Source organism: Syngnathoides biaculeatus, chromosome 11 (genome assembly GCF_019802595.1).
Source record: "Syngnathoides biaculeatus isolate LvHL_M chromosome 11, ASM1980259v1, whole genome shotgun sequence".
In the NCBI taxonomy this organism is placed as follows: Eukaryota; Metazoa; Chordata; class Actinopteri; order Syngnathiformes; family Syngnathidae; genus Syngnathoides; species Syngnathoides biaculeatus.
Genome location: NC_084650.1, coordinates 2,647,339 through 2,662,060, shown reverse-complemented (window position 1 = coordinate 2,662,060; position 14,722 = coordinate 2,647,339). Strand labels below are relative to the sequence as shown.

General features: G+C 41.4%; 1 protein-coding gene across 3 annotated transcripts in view; it reads left to right on the top strand.

Annotated features, from left to right (window-relative positions):
• Window positions 1-14,722, top strand: part of LOC133509010 (zinc finger protein ubi-d4-like) — a 41,124-nt gene that overhangs the window by 17,148 nt on the left and 9,254 nt on the right. For 2 of the 3 annotated variants that reach the window (XM_061835630.1, XM_061835629.1), the window contains exons 6-7: window positions 3,244-3,328; window positions 3,777-3,911. In XM_061835630.1, the coding sequence (XP_061691614.1) occupies window positions 3,244-3,328; window positions 3,777-3,911 (220 nt within the window). The remainder of the gene's footprint in view (window positions 1-3,243; window positions 3,329-3,776; window positions 3,912-14,722) is intronic. The other variant, XM_061835632.1, reaches the window with a different exon arrangement.

The following is a 14,722-nucleotide window of genomic DNA, read 5'->3' as shown; positions in this document are numbered from 1 at the left end:
TCTCCCTGTAGCCTCACTCTTCTCCATCCACTTTTCTCATTCACGCACATATATTCTGTTTTACTTCGGCTAATCTTCATTCCTCTCCTTTCCAGTGCATGTCTCCATCTTTCTAATTGTTCCTCTGCATTCTCCCTGCTTTCACTGCATATCACAATATCACCTGCGAACATCATGGTCCAAGGGGATTCTAGTCTAACCTTATCTGTCAGCCTATCCATTACCACTGCAAACAGGAAGGGGCTCAGAGCTGATCCCTGATGCAATCCCACCTCCACTTTAAATTCTTCTGTCATACCTAAGGCACACCTCACCATTGTTCTGCTGCCATCATACATGTCCTGTACTATTTTAACATACTTCTCTGCAGTACCACAGTTCCTCTCTTGGTCCTCTATCATAGGCTTTCTCTAGATCCACAAAGACATAATGTAGCTCCTTCTGACCTTCTCTGTACTTTTCCAATGGCATCCTCAAGGCTAATAATGCATCTGTGGTACTCTTTCTTGGCATGAAACCATACTGTTTCTCGCAGACACTTACTTCTGTCCTGAGTCTAGCTTCCACGACTCTTTCCCATAACTTCATTGTGTGGCTCATCAACTTTATTCCTCTAATTCCCACAGGTCTGAACATCGCCCTTGTTCTTAAAAATGGGAACTAGAACACTTTTCTCTCTTCTTCAGGCATCTTTTCAGAGGCCCCGTAGTTCAGTGGTTAGAGCATTGGTTGTGGGTTCGTATCCCACTGGGGCCTCCACTCCCTGAGAAGGGTTGCGTCAGGAAGGGCTTCCGGCGTAAAAATTGTGCCAAACATATATGTGCGTTCATCTGAGATGACACGCTGTGGTGACCCCGAAAGGGACAAAGTGAAAGAAAGTTAAGGCATCTTTTCGCCTGCTAGTATTCTGTTGAATAAGTTGGTCAAAAACTCCACAGCCATCTCTCCAAATTGCTTCCATACCTCCACTGGTTTGTCATCAAGACCAACTGCCTTTCCATTTTTCAACCTTTATAGTGCCTTTCTGACTTCCCCCTTACTAATCATTGCCACTTCCTGGTCCTTCACACTTGCCTCTTCAACTCCTCCTTCTCTCTCAATTTCTTCATTCATCAACTTCTCTAAGTATTCTTTCCATCTATTTAGCACACTACGGGCACCACTCAACACATTTCCATCTCTATCCTTAATCACCCTTACCTGCTGCACATCCTTCCCATCTCTATCCCTCTGTCTGGCCAACCTGTAGAGATTCTTTTCTCCTTCTTTCATGTCCAACCTGGTGTACATGTCTTCATATGCCTCTTGTTTAGCCTTTGCCACCTCTACCTTTGCCCTACGTCGCATCTCGTTGTACTCCTTTCGCCTCTCCTCAGTCCTCTCAGTGTCCCACTTCCTCTTTGCTCATCTCTTTCCTTGTATGACATCTAGTATTTTGGGGCTCCACCACCAAGTCTCCTTTTCCCCTTTCCTACCAAAAGACATACCAAGTACTCTCCTGCCTGTCTTTCTGATTACCTTAGCTGTCGTAGTCCGGTCTTCCGGGAGCTTCTGCTGTCCATTGAGAGCCTGTCTCACCTCTTTCCGAAAGGCCCCACAACATTCTTCCTTTCTCAGCTTCCACACATGGTTCTCTGCTCTACCTTTGTCTCCTTAATCTTCCTACCCACCACCAGAGTCATCCTACACACCAACATCCTATGCTGTTGAGCTACACTCTCCCCTACCACTACTTTACAGTCAGTAATCTTCTTCAGATTACATCATGTGCACAAAATATAATCCACCTGCGTGCTTCTACCTCCGCTCTTGTAGGTCACTATATGTTCCTCCCTCTTCTGGAAATAAGTGTTCACTACAGCCATCTCAGTCCTTTTTGCAAAGTCCACCACCATCTGTCCCTCAAAGTTCCTTTCCTGGATGCCGTACTTACCCATCACTTCTTCATCACCCCTGTTTCCTTTAACAATATGTCCATTACAATGTGCACCAATCACAACTCTCTCGCTGTCTGGCATGCTCAGAACTTCATCTAGTTCCTTCCAGAATTTCTCTTTCAACTCTACGTCACATCCTACCTGTGGGGCATAGCCGCTAACCACATTATACATAACACCCTCAATTTCAAATTTTCGTCTCATCACTCCATCTGATACTTTTTTCACCTCCAAGTCATTCTTAGCCAGCTCTTCCTTTAAAATAACCCCTACTCCATTTCTCTTCCCATCTACTTTGTGGTAGAATAATTTAAACCCTGCTCCTAAACTTCTAGCCTTACTCCCTTACCACCTGCTCTCTTAGATGCACAGAATATCAACCTTTCGCCTAATCATCATGTCAACCAACTCCTGACCTTTTCCTGTCATAGTTCCAACATTCAAAGTACCTACACTCAGTTGTAGGCTCTGTGCATTCCTCTTTTTCTTCTGACAATGGATCCGGTTTCCTCCTCTTCTTTGTCTTCGACCCACAGTAGCTGAATTTCCACCGACGCCCTGCAGGTTAGCAGTGCCGCGGGCAGGGGTTGTTAACCCGGGCCAGGACCGATCCGGTATGGGATTCTTTAGATGAACGCTCATATTTGGTGTAGAAATTCTAGGAAATATTTTCGTATATATTCCTTATCTATACTATAATGTGGGGAAAAAGACAATTTTAGATGTCTTTTTACTGAATGGTTCACTTAATTCATTTGTCTTTAGATAAGATGGCATATTTTAATGACAAATGTGATTTTGTGCTGTCCAGTGATCTGGGGATGGGGGGGGGGGGCAAAAAAATCTGGGTTTGGCCCTTGGGGAAATTTTTTTTTTTTTTCAGGACCTAGAAATTTTACTTTCAATTTTTGTCTGAATTTTGTTCACAGATATTGCCAGAATGCACCACAGCCATCCATTTTTTCAAAAATTCCACACAATTTCTATCTGTCTCTCTTTCTGTCTGTGTTAAGAGTCTTCATAGAAATGTACTGGGAATAGTGTATTGTATAAATGTCTACAGTATACAATAGAAAACAGCAATTGAACTTGCCGTTCCAATACTTTTGGAAGGGCGTGCAGTCATGGTTTATTTTTCTATCCTCCACAGCCAGAGTAGGATTTTGAAATAATAATCTGAAGCCCACTAGTTTGAAGTTGTTTTTTTATAGTATTCAAATGGAGGTGTCATATTAAAGTGATAATTTTTATATTGAGTATACATTAATTTGCAGGATGTTGTGTATGTCCTCATTGGGTCCATTAGGGTCGCAGTGACAAAAATGGCAAGAAGAAAAGTGAAGCTGCAGCTGCAGCTCTGGAGGAAAGAGACAAACCTTACGCCTGCGACAGTGAGTGGAAGCTTTCTCTTGTCATTCTCTGCTGAGCATGTGTCTTGCATGTTGGCAAGGGAGCTTTTTGCTTTTTCTCAAAGATGACAACAAGCCTTGTGGGGTGCATGAAGTGATCTGAAAGACTCCTCCTGGAACTTGAGTTGATGTTTAAGAGGTGCTTGCTTGGAAGTTTTTTCCCCCCCTTCTTGAAAAGGTGCTTTAAAAAAAGTCCAATTGTTAGCTCCCATCTCAATTCTTCCCTTCCCTGCATGTGTTAGCTACTGGCTTGTCATGTTGACGAAATACATTTGATGAAGAAGAATGTGTTTGGGGCAATGGACACAGTGTACTTCTTGTCTCCACCTTGGGGGGCACTAACAGACGGTAATTCAGCCATCACTATAACCCCTGTGTAATGTGTGTGTGTGTGTGTGTGTGTGTGTGTGTGTGTGTGTGTGTGTATTAGTCTGTGGGAAGCGCTACAAGAACCGCCCAGGCCTGAGCTACCACTATACACACTCTCACCTGGCTGAGGAGGAGGGGGAGGACCGCGAGGAGTTTGAGGCACCACCCACTCCTCGCCAGCCTGAAGAGCAGAAGAGTGAGTTACACTTAAATATTGAGAGAGAAAGGGCGGGGGCTTGCATGCATTGTCGAATGTTTGGATGACGAAACTCACTTTTCCCTTTTCTTCACCTTTTTTTAGTCCCCATGTAATACATGCACATTTCTCAGAACCAATTTTATACTGAGACGTTCTTACATTTATTTTTCTTTCTTACATATTCATACTTTTTGTTCACCCCAACAAATCTATTATTTTTTTTTAATTTTTTTTATTTTTTTGAATGAACTGGCATCTCCATTTGTGAATACTTGTCACAGTTTCAGTTCACCTCAACAGCTAGTTTACGTACCTGTTTAGCAGGGACCGAAATTTAATTTTTGACTCACCGGCCAAGTTGGTCATTGGTCATTTGTGGAATATTCAGAAGTGAGTTACAGGACGCTTTAACATTTCAGTTTCTGCTCCAAGGCGACTCGCTTGCCTCATGCCAGCCAGTGGCGGCCAGGCACAAAGAATGACTCATTTCATGAACTGCTTCTGTTCAGTTAGTTCACGAAAGAGGTTCGTTCTTCAGAATGAATCCTTCGTAAATGTATCAACACTACTGTGAAAAAGTCATTCCCAGTGGTGGTCCCTTTCATTGTTGCGTAGCTACTAGCACCGCCGTGATTTCAAAGTCTGCAGTTTTCCCTCGTCAGCAGATCAGCAGCTGGGTAGTGTGACATATACAGTACCTTGTGAAAGTATTCGGCCCCCTTGAACTTTTCAACCTTTCACCACATTTCAGGCTTCAAACATAGATATAACATTTTCATTTTTGTCAAGAATCAACAACAAGTGGGACACAATGGACCTTTCTGACCTGTCAATCACTCGTACAATAATAGCCAATCAGATAGCCGCATTGTCTTAACCCCTGGCTTGACACGCCCCTCTTGTCGTCATGTCCCACAAGCCATGCTGGTTGTCAGTATCGTGCGGTTGGAAAAGTTAATGTTACGAAGAAGATGGACCTCAAATGCGCTTGGGGAACGTGCAATTCTGATGAAAGATGTCATGCTAAGTTACAAGGGGCCCGGTTGATTCATTTTTCAAGGCCTAAAACAGAGTTGACGAAGTGTCTACGATGGATTAAGGCTTGGGGAAGAGCGCACGTACAACTAAATGTGGACAATATCAACAAACACAAGGCAGTATGTTCGAAGTTAAGTGAGGGAGAAGTATCTTCTCTGAGTTTGATTTAATTATTATCAGTGCTTTATACATTTCAGGAGAACAACTTTCACTTTTTCAGCGTATCACTGACCTGCTGAATGAAGTGTGTAATGTTTTATGCCAAAGAGTCGGGTTAGTGATGCGTAAATGCGCGATCTCATGCAAGAGAAATGTCTATTTGCCTATTTGTATCACATCAGACTTTTAAGACAGAGCACTGGGTTCCATTACGAGCTATGTCAAACGAATACATCCACTCACTTGTAAAGACTACAATATTACTCGTGATCTTTCCAAGTAAAAAGTACTCACACTGCTTTACACGCGCAGTACGATTCTACTATTTTATCCTGTTGGATTTCAATATGAAGTTTTTGAGACGTCAACCTTTTTTGCATCGATTGCCAACATTTAGCTGTAACTCTCACATTGCGTCCTGCTCCGTCCAAAATCTTAATTCCATGTACGTATCCTTGTGTGAAATAGTTGAGACCTCTGTAGAACCCTCTTGGATAAGTCTGGCGCATTTGGCAAAAAAACATACCGGAATGTTCACCAGGAATACGCGATAGAGAATTCACTTCAAACCTGTTCTGTTCAGTCGCCATTTTGGAATATTGCGGGACTTGGCAACTGTAGCTAAAGGGGGCGGAGCTGAAGATCGCCAGTCGCAAAGGTCCTTCATGAAGTGGAATTAAATTTATTGGATATTTTATCCTTTTTTTTAACAAATAAAAAAACTGGAAAGTGGGGCGTGCAATATTTTTTGGCCCCTTTACTTTCAGTGCATCAAACTCACTCCAGAGGTTCAGTGAGGATCTCTGACTGATCTAATGTTGACTGATGATGATAAATAGAATCGACCTGTGTGTCATCAAGTCTCTGTATAAATGCACCTGCTCTGTGATAGTGTCAGGGTTCTGTTCAAAGTGCAGAAATCATCATGAAGACCAAGGAACACACCAGGCAGGTCCGAGATACTGTTGTGGTGAAGTTTAAAGCCGAATTTGGATACAAAAAGATTTCCCAAGCTTTAACGATCTCAAGGGGCACTGTTTTAGCAATCATATTGGTCATGATCACTCTGGATGAACTGCAGAGATCTACAGCTGAGGTGGGAGAGTCCGTCAATAGGAAAACAATCACTGCACAAATCTGGCCTTTATGGAGAGTGGCAAGAAGAAAGTCATTTTTCAAAGATATCCATAAAAAGTCTCTTAAAGTCTCATAAAAAGTTTGCCACAAGCCACCTGGAAGACCGGTCCGGTCAGATGAAACCACAATGCAAAACAATTTTTTGGGCGTAAAACAGGGTTCGCACGCGGCCCTAAAAGTCCCTAAAAACCCCAAAATTTTCGAGTTAGGGTGCGGGGTTCCGAGCAGACTGTTTTTGTTGTTGCTCTTCCGGAGTGACGAGTTCACAGAGTTCCCCCCGTTATGCGAGTAGTGTTTTGATGTCTGCTAATAAAACGAGTTTTGTTCCTGTGTCCGACACTCCGCCTCCGACTCCTTTTCTCCGGTGCTACACCATCGATCGTTGATTTACTCCGCGGTAATGGGGTAGTTTGTATACAATATTGACAAACAAGCTTGTTGAATGTGGCTTTCAACAACGCACTCGTGTAAGTTAAATTTTTATTTTTTTTGTAAAAATGTTTTAATGTTGACATTCTTCTTTCAGAAAGGACATGAAAGTTTTCCGAGCGTTTCCTCGATGCCATGTTTGTTTCTTTGATTTAACTGAATGTTCTTTTGAGTCCAACTTTACTCTAACAGCGAAACTTGAAAAAAGTGGAAATGATTTGGAAAAAATAGCGCAATGTGGAGTACCGGAACTGGAAGAAATGATTGGAAATTTTAACCGATTTTGAAAGTCTGATTCCGGTTTCGGTTTTAAAAAACCGAAAACCGGTTATAACCGGTTGCGATCCCTAATCCGCACCTACAGTTGTCCAGCCATCGACTTCAACCAGCCAGAAGTCAGGCTTTATGAACGTAGTTCAATACACGAAGACAGACTCGTTAAAGGCAGAGATCGTGTGGACTTTAAAAGTGATCTGCAGCCATTACAAATCTGATACAAATCTTGTAAAAATAATTCTAAAGTGTTTGCAGTCATGTTCCCAGTCAGTGACATTGCTAAAAACTACCACTGTGGGGAAAGGAAGACTTCGTACCTGGCTACATTTGGCATCGCTGCTCACTTTTCATCTCTACTGCCTCAAAGCCAAAAAAGCCAGAATAGAGACTGACATATCTATGCTTATTGAGAAGGCTGACAGGCTGTGTGAGGAGGCAGAAGAACAGAGGAATCTGAGTTTTATCACCGAGGCCAATGCACTCAGAGGCAGAGCAAAGGACAAGAGAGCCACTTTGGTATCTCTTCAGCAACAAATAGAGGAGGCACTGGGTAGGCTCAAGGAGCTAGAGTAGGGGTGCTGAGACAGACATCAGTAGAAGACATTTTTGTATCTAGTTGCAATTGTAGTTAGAATCTGTTTTTCTGTATAGTGTTATAGTAATCATGTGAAGACGTTGACAATGGTCATATCAATGAGAACTACCACAAGGGGCGACAGATGATCACTGTCCCAGGTACTGAGATACTGGAACATTTGATGAACTAAGAACGGTTGATGGCACCATTGGGTGAGTCTTTTTTCCTTACTCTTGATTTCCCACGATGGCCCTAAATTTTTCGTGTCGGCCCTAAATTTTTTCCGTATCAGCCCTGAATTTTTCGCGTCAGCCCCTAAGAATGCCCCTAAAAAGCCCTTAAATTTTTTTGGTCAGACTGAGTATGAACCCTGTAAAAGCAACACATCTTATCACCCTGATCACACCATCCTCACTGTCAAACATGGTGGTGGCAGCCTCATGGTTTGGGCCTGCTTTTCTTCAGCAGGGACCCGGAAGATGGTTCAAATTGATGTGAAGATGAATGGAGACAAATACAGGACCATTCTGGAAGAAAACCTGTTGAAGTCTACAAAAGACCTGAGACTGGGACAGAGACTTATCTTCCAACAGGATAATGATCCAAAACATAAAGCCAAATCTACAATGGAATGGTTCACAAATAAACACATCCAGGTGTTAGAATGGCCAAATCAAAGTCCAGACCTGATTCCAATCGAGAATCCGTGGGCAGAGCTGAAGACTGCTGTTCACAAATGCTCTCCATCCAATCACACTGAGCTCGAGCTGTTTTTGCAAGGAAGAATGAGCAAGAATTTTAGTCTCTCGATGTGCAAAACTGATAGAGACATACCCCAGCAAAAGGTGGTGGTTCAAAGTATTAAGGCAAGGGGCCCAAATAATATTGCACGCCCCAGTTTTCAGGTTTTTATTTGTTAAAAAAGTTTAAAATATCCAATAAATTTCATTCCACTTAACAATTGTGTTCCACTTGTTGATTTTTGACAAAAAAAATGACATTTTTTCTTTGTTTGAAGCCTGAAATGTGGTGAAAGGTTGAAATGTTCAAGGGGGCCGAATACTTTCACAAGGCACTGTACATAGCAGCGCTCATCCAACGGCAGAGAAAAATAGTCAGTTGGCTGTTCTGTTTTTCAGCTGAAGCATCAAGTCTCCAGCGACCCGCCTTGTTCCAGTGTGTCAGGAGAGTGGCACGTTCTCAAATGCTCCCCTTTTTCTTTGGGCATTTCAGCGCAACAACAATGAGCAGTCCCTAATAATAATAATATGTCAAAAAACGCCCTACTGTATTTTCCGGACGACAAGCCGCTACTTTTTTTGTGAACCCCGCGGCATATTTAATCATTAAAAAAAATGAAATTATATACATATATTTCTTTGTCACTAGTCTCTATGAGTTTAAAAATACAACAAAAACTTGTTCAAACGAAATGATTAAATGAGGGCCGTTCCCTGCAATGCAATCTGATTTGGGCATACGCAGATGCCACCAATGTGTAGAAGAACAATTTTATTTCACATTTTATTTAACCTTTACTGAACCAAGTAAAATCTTACTGAGAAATTTTCCTTTTCAAAATCCAAGAGGCAGTAGAAATGATCGTGACGTTTTACTTATTTCAGCCGCTCAATATTCCAAATGTTTAATATTTAAGTGAATTTTTTTGCAAACAGAGCCTGAGGGATTTTTGTTTATTAAACTAAAATATTTATGGTTCTACATTGATGTTCAGTGTTCTTTAGAAGTGAAAGTTTGTAGTTCTTTCAAAGGATTTACTTGAATGATTATGCTACCTTGATATAATTATATCCAGTGGGATTAAAAAAAATTGTTCATGTTAGGGGGAAAAAATATCTGAAAAAATCTGCTTGCTGTCTTTGTAGGCTGAAACAATTCATTGATAGAAACCAGGACCAATAGAAAATACATAATTATGGTACAAATAAAAATCTCTAATATAGAGCTCGTGCACTTAGGTCATAAAATCACATGACTCGCCATATTGCCGGTCAAACAAAGCATTGTTGCAAGTTAATTCTGTTGAGATGAAACTAAAATGTCTTATAGCGCGACATCTAGAGTTTTGTCTGGTACCATAAAACATTTAGAAGGTGATAATAAACAAAGGTACGTGGAAAAATGAGAGACACTTGGCATAGAAGACCCATATTTAATGCCGAAATCGATGTTTTTGCCGATAAGAAATTGGACTAATTTGCTTCAGCTTGTCTTGGACAACTGGATATACACATATATCTGGTGAGTAAGTCATCGAGATTTACACAGAAAAGTTTTAACGCGTATAAAAGTCTGGATGCATACAAATACATAATTCCTGGATCTGTTCTCAATCAGGAATAAATCCGACATAGTGACGGGGAAATGGCTTGTGAGCGTGGAAGCGTATTCGGCCACACGTTAACCTTTGCCGGAATCTATCGATCTTTTAAGATTGTATTCAATACAAATACCAATATTTAAATAAATGAGCCCTGGTTTTACACAAACTCACATTCACTAACTATGATTTGGTGGGCATGGAGTCATCTCCATGGAACGTACACGGACGCGATTGCGAACCTGTCTGCTGCGACAGACGGTTCATTTTCTTTTTTTGAATACGCATTGTTCTCAAACGAGCCAATTTGGCATTATAAATACTTCTTGGTAATTTGAGATTGAGAAGAATAATTCCTACCTGAAATCAAGCGATCATTACACAGGCGTGTGTGTATTTTGGTTGGGCACCATCCATCATGTTTAATTGCCGAAATTCATCAATCTTTTCTGTTTTTTTTGAGCTGGTATTCCATAGAATGATCTCTTTGAATATTGTCTCGTCTGTTGTGACAACCAACAGCACAACAGGTCTCGGGCAATTTGAAAAAACTGCTCTGGTTCAACAGTGCAGTGCAGAGCAGCGAGCTTTGACTGGCAGTATGTCGCTGTACAAACTGTGATGTCACGTGCACGAGCTCTATGGTCGGACTGCGAAGCACCCGCCATCGTATCATGAATAATTAGCCTATTGGTACTTTTTCACGATGCGTTGCAGGGACTCATCGTTTCCAGATGTGCATCCTTGGACTCACATACGTACAAACATGCCTTATCTTTAATCACAGTACAGATAAACCAGTTTTTTTGTTTTAAGGTGGAGGTGGGACTGCATCAGGGTCCCAGCGCTGAGCCCCTTCCTGTTTGTGGTAGTAATGGATAGGCTGACAGACGAGGTTAGACTGGACTCCACTTGGGCCATGATGTTCACAGGTGATATTGTGATCTGAAGTGAAAGCATTGAACAGACAGAGGAACAGTTAGAAAGATGGAGGCACACACTGGAAAGGAGAGGAATGAAGATCAGCCAAAGTAAAACTGAATATATATGCAATGAATGAGAGGGGTGGGGGAAGAAGAGTGAAGCTCCAGGGAGAAGAGATAGCGAAGGTGGACGTCTTCAAATACTTGGGGTCAACAATGGAACAACAATGGAAAGTGTGGTAAGGAAGTGAAGAAATGGGTTCAAGCGGTGTGGAACAGTTGGCAGAAGGTGCCTGGTGTTCTATGTGACAGAGTATCCACCAGGATTGAGGCCAAAGTTAATGAAACAGTGGTGAGGCCGGCCATGATGTACAGATTAGAGACGGTGGCACCAAAGAAACAACAGGAAGCAGAACATGTGGTGTCAGAAATGAAGATGTTGAGGTTCTATCTAGGAGTGACCAGGATGGATAGGATTTGAAATGAGCTCATTAAAGGGACAGCCAAAGTTGGATGTTTTGGAGACAAGTTTAGAGAGAGCAGACTTTGATGGTTTGGACATGTTCAGAGGCGAGTGAGTGTGTATATTGGTAGATGGGTGCTGAGGATGGAGCTGCCAGGCAAAAGAGCAAGAGGAAGACCAAAGAGAAGGTTGATGGATGTTGTTAGGGAGGACATGAGGTCAGTGGGTGTTAGAGAGGAGGATGCACGAAGTAGGCTTAAATGGAAAAAGATGACATGCTGTTGCGACCCCTGACAGGACAAGCCGAAAGAACAGATTAACCAGTTTTGCCATTTTACAAACTAGCTGCATAGTGATGATCGTTGTCGCTGGTGGCCTCACCGCTACCAATGTCTAACTGGTAATGATACTTGTGCTGGCAACAGAGTGTGACAGGCACAGGCTTTACTGACTGCATCCATCCATCTTCTACAGCTTATTTGGGTTGGGTCGGGGCGTGAGAGCTTTAGCAGGGATCCCCAGACTTCCTTTTCCCCAGCTACTTCATCCAGCTCTTCCTGGGTGATCCCAAAGTGTTCCCAGGCTGGCTGAAATACATAGTCTCTCCAGTGTGTCCTCCTTCATCTTGAGGGCATTCCTCACTGTTTGGGGATTGCCGCCACGATAGGCAGCGACCACCTTACGACCACAACTCCGGTTGGCTGCCTCAGTAATGGAGGCACGGATCATAGTCCACTCGGACTGAATGTGGTGCTGGAATGTCCACTGATTCCACAAGGTGGATGGTTCAGTGATGTATTGAGTTGCCTTTGGTTATTCTGTTTCTACTCTGCTTCAATTCTGAACACTTCAACCTCCGGGAGGAGACCGAAGAAAAGTGAACAATTAATGCTGAGCAGTGATTCTGCTACTTTTGGTACATTAATTTCCCCAACAAATTAAGAAGAATGCAATTATTCAAGGGTTTATAACATTTTTCAGCAGTGTGAGATTGTATGCGGATGATTCCTAACATTTGTAAACATTAAACAATCCACATAATTTACAGAGATGTATAAAGTGGAAAGAAAGGAATTGGGTGGTGATTGTTGAATCTACAATGCACAGTGACCGTGCAATACCTTTATAGTGTAAAGAAATGCATAATTTCTCCTATTTTTATTTTCCTTTGTAAAAAGTGCATTTTTTTGTTGTGACTTTAAATTTACACACACATTTTATTTTGGTGTTGAGTGCACAATTCGTTCTGGGTCATCCCGACGCGTGCTGTCATGAATTAGTCATGGTTGTTAAGGACTCTCTCCCTGAAAGATTTACAATACTTAAATAATATTTACAATGGAAAGTGAGAACTTTCAATCTCGATGTAGTCCAAACTGAGTTGGTTTAACCTCCCTCACAGCTGACATCATGGAAGTGCTTCTTCCCGCCTTCAATCACCCACAGTTTTGCTAATTAAACACTTGCGTAGTCTTGTCACCTTTTCTTGCTCTTCACATCAAAATTACAGTATTGGGAGAAATAGTGTGTGTGTGTGCATGCGCGTGCGTGCGTGCGTGCGCGCGCGTGCGTTTGTATGCCCCCAATATCAAACTTTCACATTTTCGCACACACACACTTGCCTTTATGGAGCACAAGCAGCGTGTGTCTGTCTGTCAATCACTCAAGAGTCTTTAGAGAAGTGTACTGGGAATAGTGTGCTTGTTTATGTCTCTAGGTACTTACTGTATTAAGTTGCTGCTTTAACACTAATATTTAAGGGATTGGTTCATGTTGATGTAGCTGTCGCTTGTGTGGAAGTAGATTACTAAGTAATGGGTCAAGTGAAGCTTTTTTTCTGTTTTTTTTTTTTTGTAGTAGATAAGTCATATTCCTGCCACTTGGAAGCTGCTGTTTTGAGAATTGCCATAAGAAAACTAACATCACTTTGATGCACTGGCAAAAAAAAAAACAAAAAATGTGATCATAACACAGTTCCCATTATAAGTAAAAGTATTAACACGACAATGCCTTTTTTGTTGTTTATTTTTCATATGTAATCATCTTGTGACTTGGCCCACCTGTCAATTTGTAAACATCAATGTGGCCTCTCATGCCAAAAAATGTGCCCACCCCCCACGTGAGATTATGCCCTGCTCCAATATTACTGGCCGCAGGACACTCGCCATTGCACAATGATTGGTGCGTGTATGTTTGTGTACGTGTGCACAAAGACGCCACGTCGAAGAGTGCCTGTGAGATTTACTCGCCAAGCAAGTAATTGTCATATTTGGAGCCTGATGAGTGTTAATTTCTGACCCTGCTCATTATTGCTTTTGGCTGTCATTATGTCATGGAGCTTAGATGGTTAATATGAAGATTTTTTTTTTTTTGGTTTGTTTTTTTTACAATCTAATGAGATAGAGGAAGTGAAAAAAAAAATCTGCCTTTACCAAAATAATGCAATGAAATACTAATTCAATACTGCTTATTTTAGGGATCTCCACGTGCTCGTTTGGGTTCTCCCTTGGTACTCCATCTTCCTCTCAGATTCCCAAAAACATGGATGATAGGTTCATTGAAGATGCAAATGCTTAGATGCAAATGGTCATTCCAGTATATGTGCCTTGTGATTGACTGGCAACCAGTTTAGGGGCTACTTCCCACCCAAAGTCAGCTGGGATAGGCTCCAGCTCATCCGGCTCGGGCACAAATTCAGAGAAGCTGAAGAAAATAATAGAAAATGGATGGATATTATTGGGGTTGTAGATTGCTGTCTTGTAGATTTTGACATGCATTATACGAAGAGGTCTTTCTTATATTTTGCCTCTTTATGTGTAGCGAAATAGTAGGTGCGGGACTTCAATACACCAATCACAATTAATTACAAATAAAGGAATGGCTTTAGAAAATGAGCATATTTTTATAGCATTTAGTGTTGCAAACAGCACAGAACCTTTATCAGTTCACAATTACCTGGTCCACAATTACACTGTCACGTATGTCGGAGCTAGGATTCCAAAATGGAGGAAGCGTATGAAACAATGTTTCTGGGATTGATGGGAGGCAAATTTAATGAAAAAAAAAGAAAACAAAATTTGATGGAACCCTTTATAAGTGTGTGTTTGTGCCAGTCGTACAAAAAGTTTTCGAAGCACCATAGCAAAGCATTTTAACCCTCAGAAATGTAATCCGTCTTTTTAACTCCTAGACAGAAACAATTTTATACTATTCGAAAAACTACTAAAGTTGCTCAAACCTTAATTGGTTTGTTTTGGCCTGGGATATTTTCTTCTATGGCCAATGATATTTTGTACTATGGTGTCTCGAAATGCAATTAAATGCATTTTTCTAGAGTTAACAGTATTTTTGTCCATGTTAACAATTTGATTCAGTCAGACTCTAAAGTGCATTGAAATGAAATCATTATTTCTTAGGAGAAATATTGTTATACTATTATTATTTGATTAATTTGGGTTATTTCAT